The sequence below is a fragment of the Crassostrea angulata genome, chromosome 6 (assembly GCF_025612915.1).
Source record: "Crassostrea angulata isolate pt1a10 chromosome 6, ASM2561291v2, whole genome shotgun sequence".
Classification (NCBI taxonomy): Eukaryota; Metazoa; Mollusca; class Bivalvia; order Ostreida; family Ostreidae; genus Magallana; species Magallana angulata.
The window spans coordinates 38,418,358-38,443,520 of record NC_069116.1 but is presented as its reverse complement, the minus strand read 5'-3'; the positions used below and the strand labels follow the sequence as shown (position 1 = coordinate 38,443,520).

The following is a 25,163-nucleotide window of genomic DNA, read 5'->3' as shown; positions in this document are numbered from 1 at the left end:
TAGAAATATGTATATTTAATGTACATACAAAGGTAAAACAAAAACCGGAAATCCAAAAAACATTGTCGATTTCTCGGGACTACATTTACACTTTCGACGAAGGAAAATTGGCGATTTTTAACTTATCAGTGTTTTTTAAGAAGCAGAAAGAATACCATCGACTTAGATTTAGATGCCATTTGATATCCGATTAACGGTTTTTGAAAAAAGTAACTGGAAAATAAGTTAGACGCGAAATAGAAAATTGGGACATCGCGGGACATATGTCCGGGACATATGTCCCGGACTACTTTTACACCATCCTCTCTCTCTCTCTCTCTCTCTCTCTCTCTCTCTCTCTCTGGCACGCACATATAGACACATCCACAACATATATTCACTGTTATAGGCTAACAGTACATAACAAGCACATACACATGTAAAACTTTCAAAACAATAAAAAAAACCTAAATTTAAGTTGTTAGTTTAAAAAAAAGCAAAAATGAAAGTTAGTTTTCTTACCTTCTTCATCGTGTGAGGAATGGACAGCAGTAAAATAAAGAATGACAGAAAGACCCCCAAACATAATAGAAAACATAACGAGGTGCTGTGGACAATTGCACGCTCTGTTCTATATCATCGTGGAAAAATTCGTCACTGCTCCCTAGTACTGCCAGCTGTTGCGCTATAATAAAATCGATTTTTTGAGATAGAGCTTTTCCTTTGCCGGGACACGTGATATAATAGAGGGACTTTATTTAGTGCAATGCTGATTTAAAAATAAATTGAAAGAAAGATCCTGTACAATTTTGAATGAAAATCGATACAAAATTAAATCCTATGGACGCATTCAAACGGAAATCAGTGGATATGTTTGCTGTTTCTGTATCGTGTTCAGAGACATGGCCGGTAAATATGGCTGGGGGAAGAATTTAATAGTTCATTGAATTCTAAGTTTGTGTATACATGTTTAATGCAACACTGATCAAGCGTTGAGACTGGTACATTATTATTTGTCCTGGGTAGCAAATTTAAAGGAAGATCGACTGATAGAAAGATATAATATTAATAGCGAAAAATAAATCGAATGTCAATTTACATGAACATGTACGTGTACCCAAATCCGTAAACGTTATATACATTGACGCAAATTCATGGTGCATATAAATGAAATGAGAGAGAGAGAGAGAGAGAGAGAGAGAGAGAGAGAGAGAGAGAGAGAGAGAGAGATCTGATCAGTAGTTATAAAAACTACATAATATAACACAGATTATAATCATTATTGATTGTAAGGCATTGCATTAAATAACTTGCTACTCTAATCTGTATATATATCATGATAAAATTTACCTTGCTCAGGAAAGACGAATTTAACCCCCCCCCCCCCATCACTCTAATTATCAGGGAAGATAACTCTGTTTGCAATTTATCGCACCTGTTCACTTCCGGTTATAGGTGACCTGCGCTAGCAAGGCTGAAAACCGAGAAGTGAAAGCTTGACAAGGATGAGTGGATTGGAAGAGTGTAATTAAAACACCTAAATATCCTCAAAGGTAAGATCTTTCGAACATGACAGCGATTCCTGCGTATATAACTGGATACATGAGTTGACGCCAAATGTCAACAGATGGTACCTAAGTCCTAACCCATCTGAGGAGCCATTTGGTTTTGACAATATGACCATGTAGTACTTTAAGTTTGCGTTGTTGCTTTTCTTTTTGGATCCCGTGATTCTTATTTATGTAATTCAAGTACATGTACTATATTCTAACCCTTTGCAATGTTAGAAAGAACCCGACACGCTAGAATAGAGGACTGGTGATGCGTTTTACATGTATTTAGTTTGTACCACTATGACACATAGGAAGACAGTTTTTTAGCAGTTTTTTCTTTACTTCCAGGTTTCAAATACATTAACCTTTACATATGTACATTATGCATGCAAATGTTATAGCAATCAACTCAGGTTAACGGGATATTTAAAATGATTATTTATTCACCTATATGTTAATTTACTTGTCAACTTCTTTCCCTCGTTGGCACCAGGTTTTTTTTAAGGGGGGATAAAAGAAATGCATATACAGGTGATATATTGCTGTAATATCATAATAGAAACTTAAGTAGCATTGAAAGGTTAATTTACAGTCTAAGAATGAGGGATCCTTAGATTTATTAACAAAGCTGCATGTTGAAGAAAATGTGTACAAGATATGCTCATCATCTGAGCTTCCAGAATGCCCTTCGATATTTTTCACTTAAAGTAAAACATGTATAATGTGTGATATATGAAGAGTCTATGAATTTGCATCAACTGAGATGTTCTATAATTCGTGATTGGAAGGAAGAAAAAATATGTTTAACATGGTCATTATGTTCATCCTTAATTAAGGTTAAATTGACAGTACGTATCAAGGATAAGTAACTCCATGGACAATGGGCTTCTCAATTTGTCAGTAAGACATATTGTCAAAAGTTGAAATATATTAATAAGAAGCCAGTCACGATCGAGGACTTTAAAATCATTATAAGCTTTGATGTACCCATGCATGCTATTTAAGATATCAATTAATGCCTGATAAATAAAAAAAAAAATCAGCTGTATTTGCTTTATTACTTAGCATAAATTAAATGACCTAACTGAATAATTTTGTCATATGATATGCTTTAGTTGTAAGAAAAATACCAATATCACAATCTTACTGGTATGTACAAGATAGAATGATTTAATTTGTGTTAATCAAAAAATTGTAGCTCTTGCATGTAAAATTTCTGTATTACCGGTGTGTTATAGTATAAAACTGATATATAATTATTATAACTTTGTTGGATTTCTAAACAAATGCTAGTACATGTCTTACATTACTGACTGGTCTTGCAACTGAATTCTGTTGGTATTACAAGGAATGTACATACCGGTACTTTGAAAAAGATTTTACTATGGGACTTGGTTCTTTTGTTCCTATTCTTCTCCAGAATATCACAATTGTGAAAGGATGAATTTGACATAACACACAACTTTTATAAAATGCCAAGAGAATGATTCATTCTTTGCAACGACTCTAAATCCCCCCTCGGTCCTATAAAAACTCAAACCTTTGTCAATTGAAGACTTCTAGGAATAAATAACTGTGATATCCCCCACCTCCTAGTTTTAATTTGTACATAATTATGCATTAAATCAAAAAGTTATCTATTATTTATGTGGATATGCTGTTATTGCTGAGAGTTTGTTAGATATTGCTGATTGATTTCTCGTCAGATTCAATCCGTGTAGCCACTGAAGCTGAACTGTTCATAGATCATATCACTCCTCTTTGTTCCCTCACTGAGTGGCTAGTTACATACAGTAACACAAAAAGATCATTCAGCGTTATGTTGAAAACTTACTTTCCATTGATTGTAAAAAAAAAAATTATCATCATACTGGTACCGGTAATCAGAATCTTTGATGATAATTTTAGAACCCACCACCCTTACCAAAACAGCAAGCCTCTATATATCTTGTGGTTCATACACCAATGAAATACATGGATTTGTGGTTAACATTGTGTTATCAGAAGTTGCTTTATTTTTATATTTTATTGCAGGTAATATGCATTTACAGTGTTGAATTATACAATGGAAGTGGCATAGACCGCTGCTGGTTAAGCTCTCAGCACTGGCCCAGCCACTACATGTCGGCAAACAAAGGGTTTTAAATCTTGTGCTGTGCAAACATCCTGAAGCTATAGTCTAGTGGACACATCCCTAACTCTTTACACATCAGACATGTTAATTTGTTTTTTTATACTTAATTTACACATGATTCTTTTTATAACAGATGAAGCAGTGACTGCAGGTCCCATTGTATGTAAGCCAAGATGATGAGCCAAGGTCTGGGTAAGGCTTTTTTTAATGTGTAGCCATTTTTATGAACCCCCCAAAATATTTTTGTCTGCCATGTTGACCTACTGGCATTTAAAAGTTAAATTATAACCACTTTATTGTTTGATTGTTTTTTTTATGTGTACTTGACAAACAAAATGCAAGTTAAAGAGCCTTCTATCAAAAAGTTGTTAATTCAAAATGGTTATATTTTTTCCCCCTGCATTTTTGTTTTAAGAAATGGTACAAAAGTGATATTACATGGGCCTGTTTGAATATGTTAAATTTGATTCTGCACTTATGTATCTAAAAGTATGATTTCTCTGTTTGCAGTACATGTATTGCATCAATGAATAAGATGGAGGAAAATTTATTTATCATAAATGTGTCTTTGAAATTACTTGTAGGTACTTGTTTGAATTGAATTGTTTATAAGAATTTTATTGACTTGTTTTGCAGTCCTTGTCGCTGTCATCTTCATATCATTTACATCACATGCTTCAGGTAAGGTTATTAATCTAACATTTTTACTGTAATTCACATCAATGAGCAAAGATTGGTTGGATCAATATCTGCATTCAGATATAAACAAGTTTATGTCTTGCTTTTAAAAATGTTTACACAGAAAAAGACTTACATTGAAGTAGGTATTGAATTCACTACTTTCTGGTATTGCACTTCACTGTTAAAAATGAACAAACAGGACAAATAAAAGTATTAAAGGTGAATTTTAATTGCTTATTTAAGAAAGTACATGACAGTATGAAATTGTCCCATACCCCCTTTAAAAAATATCGATAAAATATATTTTATTTGTTAATTTACATAATTTTTTATTTATATTTCTCAATAGGATTTGTAGACATTTGCAAAACAAACTATCTGACCTTGCCCTTTCCTGGGGATCAAGGATTTTTGGGGGTCACCTCAAGTTCGAGACCCTCAGAAAATAGTCCATGTATCCTCCGTCTGTCAGGATGCTCCCAGTGCCGTATCTCCATGCACGCTGTGGGCGACGAGTGGACCTTTCCAATCTGTTCCAATCAATTCAACCAGTACTCAATGAAAGAATGTCAACCAGAGTGAGTGCATGCATTTAACTGGTAGATCGTGTCCTGGCCAGTAACTCTGTCAAAAGCATGCAAAAGTTGCCTGTTTGTCATCCAATGTATCACTCTCTAGATAACTGGTAGATCATGTCCCTGCCAGTAACTCTGTCAAAAGCATGCAAAAGTTGCCTGTTTGTCATCCAATGTATCACTCTCTAGATAACTGGTAGATCATGTCCCTGCCAGTAACTCTGTCAAAAGCATGCAAAAGTTGCCTGTTTGTCATCCAATGTATCACTCTCTAGATAACTGGTAGATCATGTCCCTGCCAGTAACTCTGTCAAAAGCATGCAAAAGTTGCCTGTTTGTCATCCAATGTATCACTCTCTAGATAACTGGTAGATCATGTCCCTGCCAGTAACTCTGTCAAAAGCATGCAAAAGTTGCCTGTTTGTCATCCAATGTATCACTCTCTAGATAACTGGTAGATCATGTCCCTGCCAGTAACTCTGTCAAAAGCATGCAAAAGTTGCCTGTTTGTCATCCAATGTATCACTCTCTAGATAACTGGTAGATCATGTCCCTGCCAGTAACTCTGTCAAAAGCATGCAAAAGTTGCCTGTTTGTCATCCAATGTATCACTCTCTAGATAACTGGTAGATCATGTCCCTGCCAGTAACTCTGTCAAAAGCATGCAAAAGTTGCCTGTTTGTCATCCAATGTATCACTCTCTAGATAACTGGTAGATCATGTCCCTGCCAGTAACTCTGTCAAAAGCATGCAAAAGTTGCCTGTTTGTCATCCAATGTATCACTCTCTAGATAACTGGTAGATCATGTCCCTGCCAGTAACTCTGTCAAAAGCATGCAAAAGTTGCCTGTTTGTCATCCAATGTATCACTCTCTAGATAACTGGTAGATCATGTCCCTGCCAGTAACTCTGTCAAAAGCATGCAAAAGTTGCCTGTTTGTCATCCAATGTATCACTCTCTAGATACATGTAGCTTTAAGGTGGCTCACTACATTGTGAAATGTTTTCTAAAACCAGCAGAAAATTACTTGATTATGATATATGTCATAATGGATAAGAAGTATTTTAGTCTGATAGGCCAAAAAAATATGCAATTTTGGATGAAAAATTACATTTTAAAAAATTTAATTCAGTTAACATGAACAAAAGCTCCAGGCGGATTCCAACTCATGATCTGCGGTTGAGAAGCCCGATACTTTAACCACTGAGCTACAACAATATACAACCCAATTGAACGATATAAACAGTTTAACAAAACATTTAAATTGCCATCTTGTGACGTAGTGTCTTAAAAAGTATAAGTGTTGGTGTAGTGAGGTACCTTAATGCAAGTTATGACCATAAAAACTATACTCATCTGGTACATGTATATAGATATGGTATTTACCATAAATACTGTGGAATCTCTTTATTCGTTGAGGTCAATGTTTGTGGGTAGCCAAAATTTGGGGACGTAATTTCATTGGTTGTATAATCGTGATGAATTTCCTAGCTATTCAACAAATGATTGTGAATAGGTTCATGGGGATGTAAATTCGTGGGCGAGGGTTACCCACAAAAGCCATGAATACTGGTCCCCCACAAACAATGAAAATTCCACAGTAGCTTATCGATAATTGTAGGACTGATATGATATATCTTGATGTTTTTATATATGTATTTATTATTTGAATACCTTTGAAAACTTACCTTCTTATGTCATTATACGACTGCTTATAATAGAATTGTATTTATATTTTTTTTTTGCTAGGTGTTCCTATATGTTTGTGTTCGACAGCATATACTTAAATGAGACTTTGAGGTTTTACAACACTAGCAAGTGGCCGGGGGGAGAGTTCAAGTCCATTTCCAGTGCAGTGTTCGTAGGCCTGTGTTCCCCTCCAAATCCACCCAACATCACCGTCAAGTTCAATATTGATTGTGAGTTCTTTTTTCTCAATTTTGATTTGAATAAAAAAAAATTTTTTTTACATCTCTTCAAGATTCATTCACATGTGTTGAGATGTTGGTTAAATGCCAAAAAAAAAAGCTCTAAAATTAGACTAAAGGTCTTGGATGAGGGCGTTTTAGCAGTGATGTAAGGATCTTTATTACAAAAGTTACTCACATGACATAGATTTTAATTTTTAGAACTTTCACCTTAAAGATCCACTATTTATTCTAAGAAGTTGGCAAAAAAATGTTTGCTACCTGCTCATTATCAAAGGAATCAATCCAAGAACCTTTCACACATTGAAAAACTCCTTATACATCTGTACCACTTGGCAACTGATTTTGTTGATTTACTCTTAGTGATTTTATAAAATTGCACTTTGTAATTTTATTTCCTTTATAGGATTTGTAGTCTATATTACTGGTAGTAAAATTCCATAATTATTTACAAGCATTTTTAATATTGTATTATGATAATATAAATTGCATATTTGTAAAATAGGTTCAGGTATTTTCAATTTTATGCCAAAATATCGTGAATATTAAAAATGCTAATGATTGTAAATCAAACTATGAAAGGTAGTCATCGAATTTCAGAAAATGATCATCATTTATACACATGTAACAAAATTGATTGTGTTGTTTTGTCAGCCAATAATCAAGTTCTGACATCCTACAAGGGACATGTGAGGTCGCCAAATTTTCCAAATGGCTACCTTCAAAATGGAGATGTCTACACGTGGGTCATTAAAAACAAAGCGTACTCCAAGATTTTGGTGGTGTTTGATGATTGGCACATCTCACCATTCAGTGGGGAGGTCTATGTAAGTATCCATTCAGTGGGGAGGTTTGTGTAAGTCACCATTCAGTGGGGAGGTCTGTGTAAGTCATCATTCAGTGGGGCTGTATATGTAAGTCACCATTCAGTGGGGAGGTCTATGTAAGTCATCATTCAGTGGGGAGGTTTATGTAAGTATCCATTCAGTGGGTCTGTATATGTAAGTCACCATTCAGTGGGGAGGTCTATGTAAGTCACCATTCAGTGGGGAGGTCTATGTAAGTCACCATTCAGTGGGGAGGTCTATGTAAGTCACCATACAGTGGGGAGGTCTATGTAAGTCACCATTTAATGGGGAGGTCTATGTAAGTCACCATACAGTGGGAGGTCTATGTAAGTCACCATACAGTGGGAGGTCTATGTAAGTCACCATTTAGTGGGGAGGTCTATGTAAGTCACCATTCAGTGGGGAGGTCTATGTAAGTCACCATTCAGTGGGGAGGTCTATGTAAGTCACCATTCAGTGGGGAGGTCTAATGTAAGTCACCATTCAGTGGGGATGTCTATGTAAGTCACCATACAGTGGAGAGGTCTATGTAAGTCACCATGTAGTGGGGAGGTCTAATGTAATTCACCATTCAGTGGGGATGTCTATGTAAGTCACCATTCAGTGGGGAGGTCTATGTAAGTCACCATACAGTGGGGAGGTCTATGTAAGTCACCATGTAGTGGGGAGGTCTATGTAAGTCACCATTCAGTGGGGATGTCTATGTAAGTCACCATTCAGTGGGGAGGTCTATGTAAGTCACCATTCAGTGGGAAGGTATTTGTAAGTCACCATTCAGTGGGGAGGTCTATGTGTGGGGAGGTCTATGTAAGTCACCATTCAGTGGGGAGGTCTATGTAAGTCACCATTCAGTGGGGAGGTCTATGTAAGTCACCATACAGTGGGGAGGTCTATGTAAGTCCCCATTCAGTCGGGAGGTCTATGTAAGTCACCATACAGTGGGGATGTCTATGTAAGTCACCATTCAGTGGGGAGGTCTGTGTAAGTCACCATTCAGTGGGGAGGTCTGTGTAAGTCACTAATCAGTGGGGAGGTCTATTATCAAAATTTTTATTTATGCGGATTAGGAAGCAATATAAAGGACAAAGATGAATTGTGATAGTTTTGCCTAATTTTGATTTCCCCATAAATGTATGAATTATTAAATGAGTATGTGTACTGATGTTTTATAATGATATTTGATATTGATACAGATTTCTGTTTAAAATTATTGTATATGTATTATTAAACAATTAAATTAGTTGTGCATTAATTTTCAGTTTGATGAAAGTGACAGACGACGACCCATCAATGGTTCCATGGGCCGCCCAATAGTGATCTCAAAGGGGCCAGAAATGAAGGTCATATTCAGCACAGGGAACCACTTTTTGGAGGATCAGAATAGATACATGGGCTTTAAATTCACTTACACTTTTTATCGAGGTATTAAAATTTGCAGAGCCTCAAAATTTTCTCTCTTATATAAATTAACAAAAACAATTAAAAACCGCAGAGGTTTCCACACTGATTTAGACCTTGCATAAATTGTTCAGTTTAAGTTCTTTTAAATTTGTCAGGATAAAAAAAAAACTAAAAAAAATAAAGGCACACATTATTTTGCAGTATGAATATGTTATGTATTTGTTGATAAAACCTTTTGATGACTCTGTTAGATGAAGTATTACATGAATACAAGGAAAATATATGTACAATGCACTAATATCTACTGTAGTATTTTAATGATGAATTTGATTTTATTTCCAGCTGAAGATTATATTCCACATCTGAGTACAGGTATGAGAATTTCAGACTTTGATTAGTTCATCTGAAGCAAAAGGTTGAAGCTTTTCTGATCACCTGTTGTCCATTGTCCATCTGTCCAATTGTTCATCTGACTGTAAACTTTTCACATTTTTTAACTTCACTGGTAAGAAAACTCGGTATAAAGCATCCTTATAAATAGGGGATTTAATTAAGAACCTAATCCTTTACGAAGGGGAGATAACCAATCACAAAACAGTGAAAATAGGGTGTAGGTGTTAAAAATCCTCAGTCTCAAGAACCACTGCACCAGAAATGCTAATATTTATAAAACTTATATGTATTGCAAAAATTTTTAATTGTTTTAACCATGACCATCAGACCAATACTGGGGCCACAAGAGGGGTTCAAATTTCAACATAGAAATATATATATGGAAAATGTAAAAAAAAATCTAACCTTCTTTTCAGGAACAAAAATGCATCAATTTGCAAACATCCTCAGATAGTGAAGATTCTAATTTGATATAACCATGACCCATGGGCCAATATTGGGGCCCAAAGAGGGGTCAAAAGTTCAACATATGAATATATATGGAATGTGTTTCAAAATTTTCTTCACAAGAACCACAATTCTACAATTGGTGATATTATTATACAAGTGTTGTCAGAAAGTGTGGATTCTAAATTGCACAGTGACTCCCGACCCAATACTGGGGCCAAAAATGGGTTTCAAAATTCATGAACATAGAAATATATAGAAAAACTATTTCAGAATATTTTTTTCAAGAAATACAATGCTATATTTCGGTATAGACCACTAATGCATTTTCCATAGATGGTAATGTTAACGTTACGGTTCATAGCCCCTGCCCTAGTTTTCGTTCAGTAACGAGGGACCTCTTGAATGAAAGCTAATCAACTTGTCTCTTTCCTGTTAAAATTTTGTGGTTTGAAGTCAGATTCGTTTTCCGGCAAAATGCGTCCATATTAAAAAACTCTGAAAATGAAAGTAGAAGTAGGGAATTACACAGTTTTGGAAAGGCTGTACATTAAACAATTTCAATTCTTTTCTTCAAATGATAATTTAATTTTGACACTTGTTTTTAAAATTGCAAATCCTCTTTTCTGACATGTGTCAAGCATTCTGATTTAAAATGTCCCAATAAATGTATATACACTCTGCAAGTATAGACTATTTTGCTTAAAGGCACTACTTTGTTGTCCTACTGATTCTAAAAATAGTTAGAGGGATATACATGTACCCATTTAGTGATATTACTAGGTATGCAACATAATATATCTTAATATATCACTTTTAATAATTATTTAAAGTCTAACTTTGACATTATTAGACCTATGGTCAATAAACATTGTTAGTTAGTGTATTTTGCAACCTCATTATATCAATGCAAAAGTATGTCACAGGAACCTATTTTTCACTTTGTATATCATTTATTTTTCAGTATTGTTATATTTGATAAGTTGAGGCCAAGGATAATAAGATTTCTCAGTTTGTGCATCTTTGATATTATGGTATCATGTCCAAAAAGCAGTTTTCAATGATTTTTTTATAACTTTTGTTAAGGCGAGTGATGTGGCCCATGGGCCTATTGGTTTCACTTTTCACTTGATTTTTGCCTGTGTCTCAACATTTCCACAAAGGTGTAGACCTTATAAAAAAACATGTATGTAACCTGTGAAATTTTAAGTGTTTGGATGTCCTTGAATTCCACGTATATATTTTATTCATTTTAAAGATTTCTTATTACTGAAAGAATCTTAGTCATAGGGCATAAAATATTTCTTAAAAAATTAACTGTAGATTTTAACTTGTTTTGTATATTTTTAGAGTGTGGAAAAAATTATCTAATCAACGAAGGAGGAATGATAGATTTCCAGCTGAGCAGCAGCATTGAAGGTTATCAATATGACTGCACCTGGCTCATTAAAAAGCAACCCGAGTTTGACAAAGTCTACATGAAAATCATCAAGTTCCGTACTGACACACTACGTATGTACCCTTCAGATCTCTTTTTTTGTTTAAATTACATGTAGTTGGGCTCCTTGCAAATTCATATTTGATAGAAATAAAAGATAACTTGCAGTGTGATTTTCCTTTCAAAGCAGCCTTTATAAATTAATTATCACACGACTTGTTTGATCCTGGTAGTTAAAATTTTTTACACATCCCTTTGTTTTGAAAAACAGAAATTATAAAATAGATAACAAAAGTCATCAAATTTTCTAATTATAAGGAGAATTTTTGTTCTGTTTGTTTGTGTAGATCGAAGTCTTTAATTTCAAATATATTTTAGTGGCCCTGGTTTTTGATATTTCAAGAATACAAATGTTTGCTTACACAGTAAATGGGATAGTAGTATACATATTCCTTTAAGTAAATGTATAAATTCATTTACCACGACACCTTATTTAATTGTATTTTTTATAGTGAGCTATAGCAACCAGGAAGTAGTAATCCGCGACGGAGTTACGTCAGATGGCGAAGTTTTGGACAAAATTACCCCAAGAAGCAGTTATGGAAAACCTTTCCACAGCACGAGAGGTTTCTACATTCGGTACAGAGGGCAAGTGCGACCCATGGACAATCTCCAGATTGTGTTCACTTCCTACCGGGAGCGAGGGTCCTCTGGTAAGTAGTAGTAAATGTATTACTTATATTGCAGGGGGGTGGGTGGGGGTTTGTCAATTAAATTTTGTGGAGGCCAGTTTTACCAGGCTTCATTGGGACACACCAATATTTCATCTAATATATTTCATTGATATACATGTACTATAGATGCATGATTAATGAATTAAAACTGTGTTTTGTAATGTGTCCAGGATAAACATGTATATAAATTTGTTGGAACCCACAAAATTCATGATAAATTCATACCATATATTCTAATGATTCCAAAGTATTTCTTGTTGGAAGGAAAATATTTGAGCATGTTACGTAAGATTATTAAATATACAGCAGGTGGAATACTGCTCTATTGATAAAGAATTTTCAGGGGAAACTGAAAATTTGAACTGAATTACATGCAGTTTCAGCAGACATTTTACTGCATAATTTGGCAAAAATTAGCTTTAAACTTATGAAGATTTTATTCAGATTTATAGTTTTGAGGTTCTACATGATTTTATATTAATGCTTCAATAAAAACAAGTCTTCTTGAGTCAGTTGTATAACATTTATAGCCAAGAAGGTTACAGTAATGTTTTTCATTGCTGCTATAATTCACAGACTGCAACAGCAGAGGAATGTTTTACTGCAACACAGGGAGATGTATCCCCGCCGAATTGAAGTGTGACAGATTTAACCATTGCGAGGACAACTCTGACGAAAGCAACGACAACTGTCTCAGTAAGGCTTTTTGTTGGATGAATCAAATTGCAAATGTGGTATACGTATTGGTTTACAAGCTTTCCATAATTTGGTCTTTATTGATGATGTACAAGAATTTCACATAAGAATTTCTGCATAACTGTTTTTTTCTGCTGTTGCAAAGTTTTGGTACAAAAATTAGAGGTACATAAACATGAAAGTTTATTGAACGCAATTTAATTTTCTGCAACTTGTCTAGGTATACTGTATCTTTCCCCATTATAAGTGCTCCAAATACATGTCCATCTACAGTTATACTGTGGTGCTGTTATTTTACCGCAGTCTGCAGTGTTTTATCTGACTTGAACCTAATTCTAATCTTAAAGAATCTAGGTTATAAGGAGCAATTTCAAATTCTTATATCAGTAATTCTTATCATCTGATACACTTAAGGTTATAACTCAATTTTAAGATACAGTGAATGAAATTACTTTGCTGTAATCATGATTTTGTTATATTAAGCATGTTTGTTGTACCATGTTTTACTGTACATAATTTTGGTCACCTACTTTTGAACAGATGGTGGCGCTGGCTGGTCGCGGAGCAGTAACTACACGATGACGGTCAGCGTGATCGTGCCGCTGGTCATCTCCGTCTTCCTCCTGGTCATCCTCTGTGTCCTCTTCTTCCTCATCCGACGATGTCACAACGCCCGCGCCCAAGAGATGGACAGGGACACAGGAATCATCCCCACAATTAGTGGAGGGATAGGGAGAAGAAGTAAAGGACTACATATATCAGTCTAAACTAAGAGATAACTTGTAGTGTTTTTATTTGACATCCGCATTTGGAGATTTTTACATGCACCGTTCTATATTGGAGTTCTATTGATGTCACATGTTGTCTGTTATTTTTTTTTCCTGTTTCTTTTATATATATTTGGAGTAGACAACCTATGTCAACAATACAATAAAGACTTTTGTAATTTTATAAATTTTAAAATTTAAGTAGAGAAAATATAAGTTTGCTTTATAAATAGTCTGTTTCTTTGTTTAACACTAATTTGCATTTGTCCTGTGTTCTAATCTGTAATTAAAATGAAAATAATACTAAAGTAAGTAAATCCTATTTATACACTGCTTGGGAATTATGCATATGCCACATAAAAGAGTTGTGTGTTAAATTACCCTCCCTCTCCCACAATTAAGTATGAACACTGAAGGAAAGACTGATTTAATTATATGGGATTCATTAACGGAGATTTGCTTTCGTTTAAGGACGCCAGAGAAACAGACAGGCACAGAGGCCGGCCGACTTCCCACCCACCTATGAGGAGGCCCTGGAAAGTCCCCCTTATGAAGAGCCTCCACTGGTAGGTATTATAATTGTGGTGTTTAGACAAACAGTCCTCTAATTATTAACTTGATGTTACGGCTTTATAAATACATGTACTTCAGATTCCGTAAATTGAGGATTAATTATCCATGTAAACTCTCAAAAACACACCATGTGGATTTTAAAATCTCTGTTTTTTTCTAAAAGTTCTAAACTGTATGAAATTACCGGATTCAAACAAGCAGTATTGCAGAAGTAGTTACCGGTACTCATATAAAGTGAGGGATGTACAGTACTATGAAGTCCAAGCATTATAAATGAGTTATTCTGACTCCATTGTTTTTTTTTCCAAACCTTAGGGATGTGAAAATGGTATGCTAAAACCTCCTACATACCATGAAGCAATAGGGCATTTGATCGTGGAGCCTCCAGGGGATCAGTATGAAGAGGAAGACTACCCTCCCCCAGAATTCAGTACCATAGACCGATCACAGCGACACGATTCTTCCACGCCCAATGCAAACAATGAAGACATCAGGCCGGTCAATCACTCCCACAGTATGTCCTATAGCTCCGAGTCGTCAACAGAAATCCCCTTAGGTCGAAATGTCTCAAACGTCCACAGTCCCAATTATACGGAGGTTCCACATCGGAGAGTGAGGACCTCACACAGAGAGGAGAGGGAAGATGAGTACAGAGAGAGACCTTCCAGCCAGGTTGAAAGACCGGAAGGTAGAAGGAACTGTCCTCCTCCACCAAGACCGAAAAGTAACATCAGACAAGAGCTGGAGAGAAAGTTACAGGAAGATCAAATAAATCCAACTAACATACGAAGGAATTTGAATTCGGATAAGCCAGGACAGATGTCAGACAACAAGAGAAATACTAATTACAGGGAGAGTCAAAGCTTTCCTGAGAGTCCTTCAAGACATGGATCCTCTTCGTTCCATCCGAAGGCTGCAGAATCAAACAAAGATGAGCAGCACTGGAAGGAGGAAAATAAAAGAAGATCTAAAGGTGATTTGAGAAACAGAGCATCTGACAGCAGCTCAAAAGGACTACTCTTTAGTGAAGACCATTACACAGAGGGAGAAAATAGGGGCATTCTCAACCAGGCATTCAAAGACTTTGAAAGAAATTCACAACATTCCCCACCCAGGACAAACTCAGCCAGTCTTGCCAACCTGCCTTCTTCTCTGGATAAATGGACGGATGATCGGAGAGGAGGGATGGCCATGTCTCTTCAGCATTTACCCACGACTCACTGCGTGGCCTCAAATAATATCCAAACTGCAAGATCAGCCCAGGACCTTAGGCATAGAATGTCAACAGCCAATCAACCAAACACAAACATCCCCCAACACCTCCAACCATCGGATCGACCCATGTCGCTCTCGGTGGGAAATCTACCCAATCGTTCAAACGCTGGAGAGAATAGGAGGGAGAGGGTGAGACCCGCTAGTGATTCCCAGCGATCGGTGTCACTAGGCGATTTGAACCGGCGACTTAACAGCCAGACCGCTCGACGGCAAACTCATTCCCATGCAGACTTGTCCAACATTCAAGAAGAGAGAGGTGCTGACTCCATTGTTTTTGCATGTGAGAGTGAAGATGTTTTTGTTTGAGGAATTCACTTTGTACATGATATACATGTAACAGTGTATACATGTGCATGTGTATTAAGAATATAACTATACATATTTGATCAATGCAACACATCATTTAAAAAAAACAGAAGACAATAAATATTATTATACCTGTACATGTAAATAAGAACTGTGTGAAAATTTTAATCAGAAAAAATGATTATCAGGAAGTTAATTAACATCTATGTATTACAAGAACTTGTTCTCGTGCAAGGTACAGTGTAACTTGCTTATTATTCAAGATGTTGTGTAATCCAACATTTAGTGCAATCTTAACGTTTTTGTACCTTTATGATAACCCAAGAGTCCTAATTCTAGTATTTATTTTTTATCAATGTTGTTTGTGTTGGTTGTTTGTTATTCAGCCATATCGGATCAACCCAGATCAGTTTTGTAATATTTCTACTTTTTTATTTCCAATAATAATTATTGGGGTTTTTTTTGTTATGTCCTTTAAAGTTATTCTTTAATGGTACAAACTTGAACGTGTTCTGTCAAATGAGTGATGCTTTCTGGAGGAACTGTGCCATGGTGTTCTAACCAAAGTTCAAAAGTTTAGGATTTAAACATCTGGTTTATAGGTTGATCAATGGACATTGTATCAGAATACAGTTGCAATTGATTGACTTTTTTTTTTGGCATCAGCAAAACTGTTTTTCCATGTATCTGCGTATATTTTTAAACTGGTTAAAGTGAGATGAAAATAATTTTAATGTTGTTACATGTATTATTCATAAATTCAGTACATGTATATATACATGTATGTATTAGGATATACGGTAAATTGAATCACAATTTTTTTTTGAAAACTAGCATTTAATTAATATCTACATGTATCTACACAGAAGTATATTTCTCCCCCATAAAAACTTTGATACAATGTTTGCACTGTGCTGGTCACAGTCTATTTTAATTTCAAATCTGAATCAGGTGCTTTATTATATCAGTCATTTTATTTTATATTTTTATTAAATAATTAGTGATATATATTAAGATAATGTTTATATTGTCATTCAAATCAAATATAAGGATTTTTTGAAAAAGCCATTTCTCTTGCGCTTTGCTTAGAGTTTATAAATCACTTAACTGCTCATGGTAGAATAATGTACTAACAGATTAAACTATTGCAGCATAATCACATACAGAATCTCTAAGCATTACTCAAAAATATCTTGCCAGAAAATCTTCATGTAATTTAATTTTCATTGCCCTTTTTTTGATGCCATGAACATTTAGTACATATTTGACTGAAATATGTTTTGTGCTTAAAAAAATAACTGGTACATTGCTTCATTATCACCTACACATTTTTTTTTTGTTATTGTTGAGACATGTATTTTGCATTTATTAATTTCAATTTAATGAAATTCAAATTGAGTAACGGCCATAACTTACATGTTTGTAAACCTTCTCCAGTTTGATTTGGTGAGCATTTAATTTCCCCTTCATGTGTCACCTATCACTATATGTTATACAGGTATTGCCATAGTGTAAAATTATCAGTTTTAAGTGTACATATATATACATGTTTATAGATAGTATATAAAGCAACATTTAATGATGTCCAGTCCTTGTTGAAATGTTCAGCAACTCTTATTATTTGCTTCAATCATGGATTCAACTTTTCGATTTAAAAATAAGTAGAAGTTCTTTGTGTTGCAATTTGGAAATAATCAAACATATTAACTCAGTGGTAATGTGGAGAATTTTGGACTTTTATGTACATGTATGACCTTATTGTGAATGGACCAACTACATGTAATTTGCTGTTCAAAATTTTAACAAGAATCTCCATGATAAATTATCCATTTCTGTTCAACAGGGCAAACATGCCTTGCAAACTGTGCAAAACATCTATAGATTCTATGGTAAAATTTCCTTTGATTTCAATTTATTATGAAGTGCGACAAAAGGACATCATTCTAAAGGATGATAAAAACAATGAGAAATTTATGGGGCAGGCAGAGGATCAGAAAACCTTAATTATTTCAATAAAAAGCTCATGTATGTAATCTGTTTGCATAGTATATTAGAGCTTGCAAAAGGAACATGTTAAATTGAAGGAAATTTTTTTTTTTTTTTAAACTGACCACCATGTTTACATACAGTTTGGAATTCATCACTTGCTCATACATGTGCATTCCATATCACAATGTTTTATGTTATTTTCTCTCCCTTTTGTGTGTGTGCAGCATTACATGTATTATCCTGGATAAAATTATAGGCTTTTAAAATTGTTAATTTGATAATGCATATCATATTGTTTTGTGTTACACGTTTAATTCTTTTTATACATTTTCAAGATTTAATATGATTATGATGAAATTGATATTTTAAATAAATACATGTATATCATTGGAAATATAATCACGTATCCTTGCCTTGTGTTATTTTTAATCGTAAGGTTTTTATGCGTTTACATGTCGTATATGTAATATTAAATACATATATTATGAACCCCCCCCCCATTCCCCCCAAAAATACATCTTCAAAGTGGTTGTGTCTAGCTTTAAACTTTTTCATGTACATTTATTTACATTTAGTAAAGAAAAACCTTAATTATCCTTGTTTTGGTTAATTTTCTAGTATATTTGTACCAACGAAAACTTCAACTTTAACCCTTATTTGTGAATTCATACAATTATATATAATACTGGTATTTATAAAAAGGAAATCTTTATACTGAATATGGTATTGTATGTAGTTTACAGTGCAAAAAAATTTTCAAATTAAGTAAATGATGAACTAAATTCCATACCACTATCACACATTTTAACAAAATTTTATTGGGAATTTTTTTTTTACAGCATATTGTATTTACCAGTACATGCCAAGATTGGCAATACTAGTACATCTAGATATTCTTTACATTAAAAAAATACTTTCCCTGATTAAAAAAAAAGAAAGAACTGCACCATAATTTTCTCTCTAGATAAATTTAACAATATACCGGTATGAACCATAAAAAATGGATCACAGATACAATACATGTATTATAAACATTGTCACAACAATAAAATTTCAGTAATTCTAGCACTGGTCTTTAAGTTTGTACTTTCAAAACTAGGAATGTAACGATAACACAGCTTTCGATGACTTTTTACTTGGCACGACAACTGACTTGCCCTTCCACCTTGTCACGAGTACATTTTGTTCACCTTCTGTTCAATATTTGCCAGTTTTTATTGCGAGGACACACATTTTGTAAGAATCCACCCATCACTGATTTGATGACATCACTGCAAAAACATACATTAATCATCGCTCAGCACCGTCTTTATACTCGTCCTCCTCATCATCTCACAATACCAGTAATAAACCTAACCTCGTTCTATCATCTAAATCAATCCTCAGTTCATCCTCATCACCTCAGTCATCCTCATTCTCATCGCCTCATTCATCGTTGTTCTAATCGCTCAGTCATCTTCATCAGAACTTAAATCATCGTCATCCTCCCCATAGAAAGACTTGGGCGAACACAGCCAGTTCAGAAGGAGAATGAGAATAAAGACTGTCAGGCCATATAGAGCTGTAAACAGGTGGTTCGTCTTGTGGTGCAGGGAAAATCCTATGTACCTGGGTTTGAAAGAACATAAAAATATACAGGCATGCTGAATTGCTTTGGGTTTTGTTTGGATTAAAGACATTAATATGAAGATAAGTTTACAACATGGCTTGTGAACATAAACATCTATATACCAAATAAATGAAAAAGAGTTTCAAAATGCTCACTAGTTTTACTATGCAAAAACTAAGTAAAGTTAGAATGGAAAGAGGCAAAATGATGCATATACGGAATATGTCAATAAAAAGACATTTACATGAAGATATGTATATAATTACTAAATATATGTATACACATGTACATTACAAAGCAATGAAATTTGGTTTCATAAAGCTAAATGATAAACATGTATTTCTTTTGCAAATGTTCAGTTGGAATGGAAAGAGGGACAAAGAAAATGTATATGAACAGTAAAATATGTTTTTGTTTAACAAAGGAATTGACAATGACCACCTGCTCTACATATGAAATAAGATTAATGGGTATTTAATACAGGCTCAATTTTATAAAAAAAGAATAAACAAATAACCAACCCTAGACTACAGGTGACAATGACATCATTTACTCCATCGTTGTCGAAGTCTCCCACAGTGAGGGGGGCTGAAGGGGAGCAGGGGAGGGAGTGTTCGGCCAGGAGGTTCCCGTTGACCAGGTCCACCAACACAAACTCGGAGAAACCACTCAGGGCAGCCACATTCTGTACAGAGGTACATTACTACATGTAGAATGTAACACAATCTTCAAGGAGCAAATTTTCTCCCTTGGCATCAAACAAAAAAATTATTATTTTATAAAAGACTGCGAATGCTAACACCCGTTTCCCGCCTACATTTTACATTAAAAAATATTAGTCAGATATTCAAAAACAAAGTTATCTACTAAAAAAGTATAATCAATTCCTTGTTGTTTTATATTAAAATAAATTTTTTGGTCAAATAATTATTTTTTAAACGAATGCTTACGTCTTAAATTTTCTTTAATGAAATCAATCTTTATGAGTATGGAAAATATTTTTTAGCGGCCAATATGTGCATAAAAAGACATGCTTATGGCATATATTAAAGTAAATTTTCATTTCAATTCACATTCGTAATTAATTTTTGAAACGTTACAATGCAAAATGCATTTTTTTTAATGTATTTGTCCCCCCCCCCCCAGTGAAACAACAAACCCTTTGTTTCACTGGGGGTAAAGATGTTTTATGATTATGAAATGAGCTTTTTAACCCAAAATCCAAACTTCTCTGTCTTTGTTTGACCAAATCATTTATATCTTATGAAAATATACATAAATGTTTACATTATTTTAAAAAAATAATTTTAATTTCACAATTATCAAAAAATGACTTTTCAGTTAGACGGCTAGGCAAAGCTATCAATCGCAGTTCTTCGTTTTCATATGGGATTAAAACAATCTTCTTCTCCTATTCACAGGAGGAGCAAATTGTCTCCCTTTAAAAAAAAAAAAAAAAGAAAATCATTTTACATTGTATCAGCAATAAATGTAATAGAGTGCGTGTACCTGTTCACCGTACACAGGTATAGACATCAACACACGACTGGGCCAGAACTCCTCCACAAATCTCTGGTAAGCCGCTGGATCAGCCTCTTTGTTCTTCTTTCTATCTATGGCTGCTCTAGCCCAATTAGCTGGAGTAGCTATCTACAAAGGTATAAAAACTTTTGATATTACGGGGAAATCTCGATAACTTGAACTTCAAGGCACCATGATTAAACTTTTGATATTACATTGTACTACAATATAACCACATCCCCAAGAAAACAAATCCAAACCAAAATTCTAAATTGATTTTTCCACACACTATATTGTACAAGAAATCACTTGGACTGTACTTATACACAACATACAAGTTGACAATGCTATTATCAGATTATATAAATTACACCAATTTGTGCCTCTGATTTTTTTGTCCATCCTCCCCAATCCCTATTTATATTTTGATGATATACTTAACTACAGTACCTGCCAATTTGCGTTTCCATCTCTATTCCAAGACGACACTCGTCCTACCCCTCCGAAAGTGATGATGTCATGTTTGTGTGCAAACTTGGGAAGATGATGACCCATGAAATATCTTATCAGTCCTGTTTTCCTTGCAACACTGGAGAGGTCAAAGAAATATACCAGTATTTCATAAAACTGAACTAGTCTTACATGTACGTCCAATTTTTTCATATTCATGAAAAAAAAATTCTTATGTTCATCTTGAACATGAAACTTTTATATTAATTTCTGTTCTTACATAAGCTTTACCTCTTAATAATGATTGGCGGGAGTTTCTTTAAGTTGTCTTCATCATAGGCCCAAGACGACGTGAAAAATAAACGGGTAATCCGACAGATTGGCAGCTGCTCTATCCGCTCCTTCACAGGATTAATCCGCCAGATCTCGATGTAACAGGGACCGTAGTCATCCTGCAGACCCCAGAGAACTTGTTCTATTTCTCCGTCAGAATCAATGTCAACGTACACCCCCCCATCTCCTGGCAGATGGAGCACTGTGATTGGTTGACCGTTCAAAAGGTTCAGAACCTCTATACCATTGTGTGTGTGGATGACAACAGCGTTCGGATTTTCCACATGTTCATGGTTGCTGTGAGGTCTGTGTCCTCCGTAGGCGTAGCCAATAATATGGTCCGGGGTCAGGGCCATTCCTGAGGAGGAGGAGGAGGAGGAGGAGGAAGACGAGTATTTTTCACCTCCCTCTTCAGTCTTCCTAAATCTTCCTAGAGTCAGCTTCGTATCATCCAGATTTACCCAAAGATGAGGCTACAAATGGGAATGTCATTTATTTTAGTTAAAAATTCAGATGAAATCAATGTAGCAAAGCACAAGTCAATATAACTTTTGTGAAGAATCTTTAGTCATAATAGATTCTTAAAAGCTATGTATGTGTAGTTCCATTTTAGAATGCAGGGATTAAGACTATGTTTGTGGCATTTCCATCTAGAATTTTGAGAAAATGTTGTGGTAAACTGGTAATTGTTTTGTCTTAACCCCGGTAATTCAATCTTAATCAAGGGAGACCTAGATCTAACAAACAATGGACCTTTTATGGCCGTTTCATCTTCAAATAAAAGTGTGGGTCTTAAGGATGCAAGTTCATAGAAGCAAAATCTGAATTTGGCAACTCCCAAACATAAGTGAAGGACTCTTGATAGGAGGTAAAACAGTTATCAATCAGAATTTGAAGTTTTACTGGTACATTTTTACTAGTCATACATGTACTTACTGTGAACTCACTGAATTCCTTTTTGTACATGGTCCAGGGGGCCTCTCCAACATGGAGTCTGTGTCTTTTTAAGGCCAACTTCCAATGATGGTCACCATGGATATCCTTAAAAAGAAAGACCACTGAAACTCTTATATACTAGTAATAGGGTTCAAAATGATAACTGACCTTTGCTAATCTGGACATTTTCAAAAGAAAATCTTTTTTTTAATGAGACAGTGAAAAATCTTTCTGTACAGCTTAAGACAAGTAACAAACTTCACACTTATGGAAAAATTTCATAAAACCAAAAAATAGATACATTTACATGTACGGTAATGAACAAACTTTGAAGAAGTTTGAATGTAAAAACTGGTATGAGTTTACTCAAAGTTTATTTGTACTTGAAATATACATTGTAATTCAAAACTGCTTTCTTTAAAAGGCAATGCAAATAATGACTAAAAGAGGGCAGCAATCTTACTTATACTATCCTACATGCACTTTAATAACATACCTTGATGTTTGTGGCTATTTCTCCAAAGTCGCCCGGTAAGTGGTGCCACCTATTCGTCCCATCCAGAGCACTGACCGCGAAGGAGCTGAAGTGGGTCAGCCTGTTATCGTCTGTCGAGTTTTCCTGCTTCTCCTCAGTCTTATTCACACTACTTTAAGAAACGTTTTTAGAATTTAGTACTACTCAGCTGAATGTCAAAGAGATAATAATTCTACCCGTCATTAATTCAAATTCTCTAAATTAGATAAGATTGATCAGAGGAGTGCTGGATAAATGATATTGTATGCCAGAGTACACAGGTTCAAACCCCAGTAGAGGCATTCCTGTCTTCTTTATATTAGGTATACCGGTACATGTCTCTCAGTCCTTACTGTTTTATTGTGGTGGTGGTGTCTGGGGGAGTGTGGACCAGGTGTGTGAAGCTTCCCCCGACAATGACCATGCCCTGGTCCTTCTTCTTGACGTTGTGGGGGGTAATCAGGATCCCCATTGCCTTCACAGTATACGTCTCCTTCACATGACTGACGTCCATCAGTCTCTTGTGCCAAAGTAGCTCCAGGTTGTGATCGTAGCACAAGACTTGCCAGTCATCTGTCGCTACTACCACAATCTAAGGGGAAAAAAACCCAAACAATCTTATCAAAATTAGATCTTTGATCTGCTCCTAACAGATCGCTTCAAAAAGATCTTTAAGTAGTGATCTATTAGAAACAGATCAAAGATCTAATTTATTTTAATATTAGATTGAAAAATTAAGTTCTGTGCGTCTCTTGTTAGAAAGATCATCTCTTTGAGTTTTGAAATCATACTTAGTGAAATTGAATCACAAGGGGGATTTTGGATGGGACATTTAAAAGTTGATGTTCTGACCTGTTTTCGTATTTGCATCATAGAACTGTAAGGAACAGTGAACCCTGTTTCCATGGCAACTGGTCGACTGATCTCGGACACATTTATTGGTAGGACAGCTCGCTGCTTCACAACAACATGGGGAAGGGTGTCATCATCATCATCAGCTGCTCGCTCAGGAAGAGCCAGAACATTCAACCTATTTATACAAATACATATTCAATCTTTTATTTGTTAGATTTTGAAATGCAGCCAATTTATTCTAACACTTTTCAGTATGATATAAATTGCATACTCTTATTTGAAAATCTTTTAAAGGGTTTTAAATCATTTGAGAAACTGCATCAACTTTTAAATGTCTGATTTATTCACAGTTTAGAATCAAAACACACTTTCATTAACTTAGAACTCCATGTCATCCAACTACCTCAAAAGCAATTTATAATCATGAAGTTGGTGCACCCTCAGCCAGACATTAATTTTGCACAATTTCTACATATATATCTGTATACAGACTTTTTTCATATAACTAGAAGGAATTTTTATTCATCATGAGCAAACAACCCTCTATATACAATACTTAAGTGTAAGTTTGCTTACTTGAAGTCATGAGTGATTAACAAAATTTCATTGGTTCCATCACCATCGAGGTCAGTTATTATTGGCGAAGGAAGACGATCATCAAGTGTTGGGTACAGTCTGCAAAATCAAGTAAAAATACATCATCATATATGCATATTACAAAGTGTAATTTGTCAACTAGATATAAAATGTCACCATAAATAAAGTATGAAAACATGGCAAGTAGAAGAAGGAAAACATAACTGTGGATTTGTCAAATTGTTGATATGCATCTCAAACACCTACTTGTTTTTATAATGATGAGGTTCGCTCCTCTTTCTCCATACTGGTTTCAGATCGTAAGAATCACTGGCTCGGAAAAGATAAGCAATGACACTGCATAACAATACAAATATGAAGTGATTGGTATTGATGGATTTAATCTTCTCCCATAGGAAATCCATTGTATCCACTGTTACCTGTTTCTAAAATCTTCGCTGTGCCATGCGGTTGACAATTTTATATTCATGAATATCGTTTATTTTAAATTCCTTATAAAGTTAACCATATGTACACAACGGTGAGAAGAGCTGCTTGACACAAGGATGACAACCTCACACCGACTGATACCTTGGCAGCGACGACATGTACCCTACTTTCGTTTTTTGAGACAGGCGATTTTCTTGAGTA

General features: G+C 34.9%; 3 protein-coding genes across 6 annotated transcripts in view; 1 reads left to right on the top strand and 2 right to left on the bottom strand.

Annotated features, from left to right (window-relative positions):
- The window catches only part of LOC128186945 (acid phosphatase type 7-like), a 12,619-nt gene extending 11,167 nt beyond the window's left edge, over positions 1–1,452 (bottom strand). For 2 of the 4 annotated variants that reach the window (XM_052856927.1, XM_052856930.1), the window contains exons 1-2: positions 1,330–1,452; positions 502–664 (exon numbers count right to left, since the gene is read on the bottom strand). In XM_052856927.1, coding sequence (XP_052712887.1) covers positions 502–577 — 76 coding nt within the window. In that variant the 5' untranslated portion in view covers positions 578–664; positions 1,330–1,452. Of the gene's footprint in view, positions 1–501; positions 665–784; positions 913–1,329 lie in introns of those variants that run through there. The other 2 variants (XM_052856928.1, XM_052856929.1) reach the window with 2 other exon arrangements.
- On the top strand, positions 1,417–18,130 carry LOC128186943 (uncharacterized). The gene is made up of 14 exons (XM_052856924.1): positions 1,417–1,532; positions 3,800–3,858; positions 4,303–4,347; positions 4,697–4,925; positions 6,673–6,842; positions 7,506–7,678; positions 8,959–9,121; positions 9,443–9,472; positions 11,291–11,452; positions 11,891–12,091; positions 12,689–12,808; positions 13,349–13,549; positions 14,047–14,141; positions 14,464–18,130. The coding sequence occupies exons 2-14, from the start codon at positions 3,840–3,842 to the stop codon at positions 15,727–15,729; spliced, it is 2,874 nt and encodes a 957-aa protein (XP_052712884.1). The 5' UTR covers positions 1,417–1,532; positions 3,800–3,839; the 3' UTR covers positions 15,730–18,130.
- LOC128186944 (uncharacterized) lies at positions 17,925–25,163 on the bottom strand. The gene is made up of 11 exons (XM_052856926.1): positions 24,780–25,163; positions 24,513–24,611; positions 23,934–24,111; positions 23,435–23,673; positions 23,064–23,214; positions 22,568–22,672; positions 21,590–22,104; positions 21,299–21,437; positions 20,837–20,977; positions 19,849–20,012; positions 17,925–19,326 (listed from the first exon to the last, which is right to left on the bottom strand). The coding sequence occupies exons 1-11, from the start codon at positions 24,935–24,937 to the stop codon at positions 19,167–19,169; spliced, it is 2,049 nt and encodes a 682-aa protein (XP_052712886.1). The 5' UTR covers positions 24,938–25,163; the 3' UTR covers positions 17,925–19,166.

Excerpts from the sequence above, each read along its gene's own strand:
- LOC128186943 (XM_052856924.1), top strand. Across the intron at positions 11,453-11,890 it reads GTTCCGTACTGACACACTAC|TGAGCTATAGCAACCAGGAA; the intron begins GTATGTACCCTT and ends TATTTTTTATAG. Across the intron at positions 12,092-12,688 it reads CCGGGAGCGAGGGTCCTCTG|ACTGCAACAGCAGAGGAATG; the intron begins GTAAGTAGTAGT and ends TATAATTCACAG.
- LOC128186944 (XM_052856926.1), bottom strand. The coding sequence starts at position 24,937 with ATGGATTTCCTATGGGAGAAGATTAAATCCATCAATACCAATCACTTC. Across the intron at positions 24,612-24,779 it reads CCTCATCATTATAAAAACAA|ACTGTACCCAACACTTGATG; the intron begins GTAGGTGTTTGA and ends TTGATTTTGCAG. Across the intron at positions 24,112-24,512 it reads TTAATCACTCATGACTTCAA|GTTGAATGTTCTGGCTCTTC; the intron begins GTAAGCAAACTT and ends TTGTATAAATAG.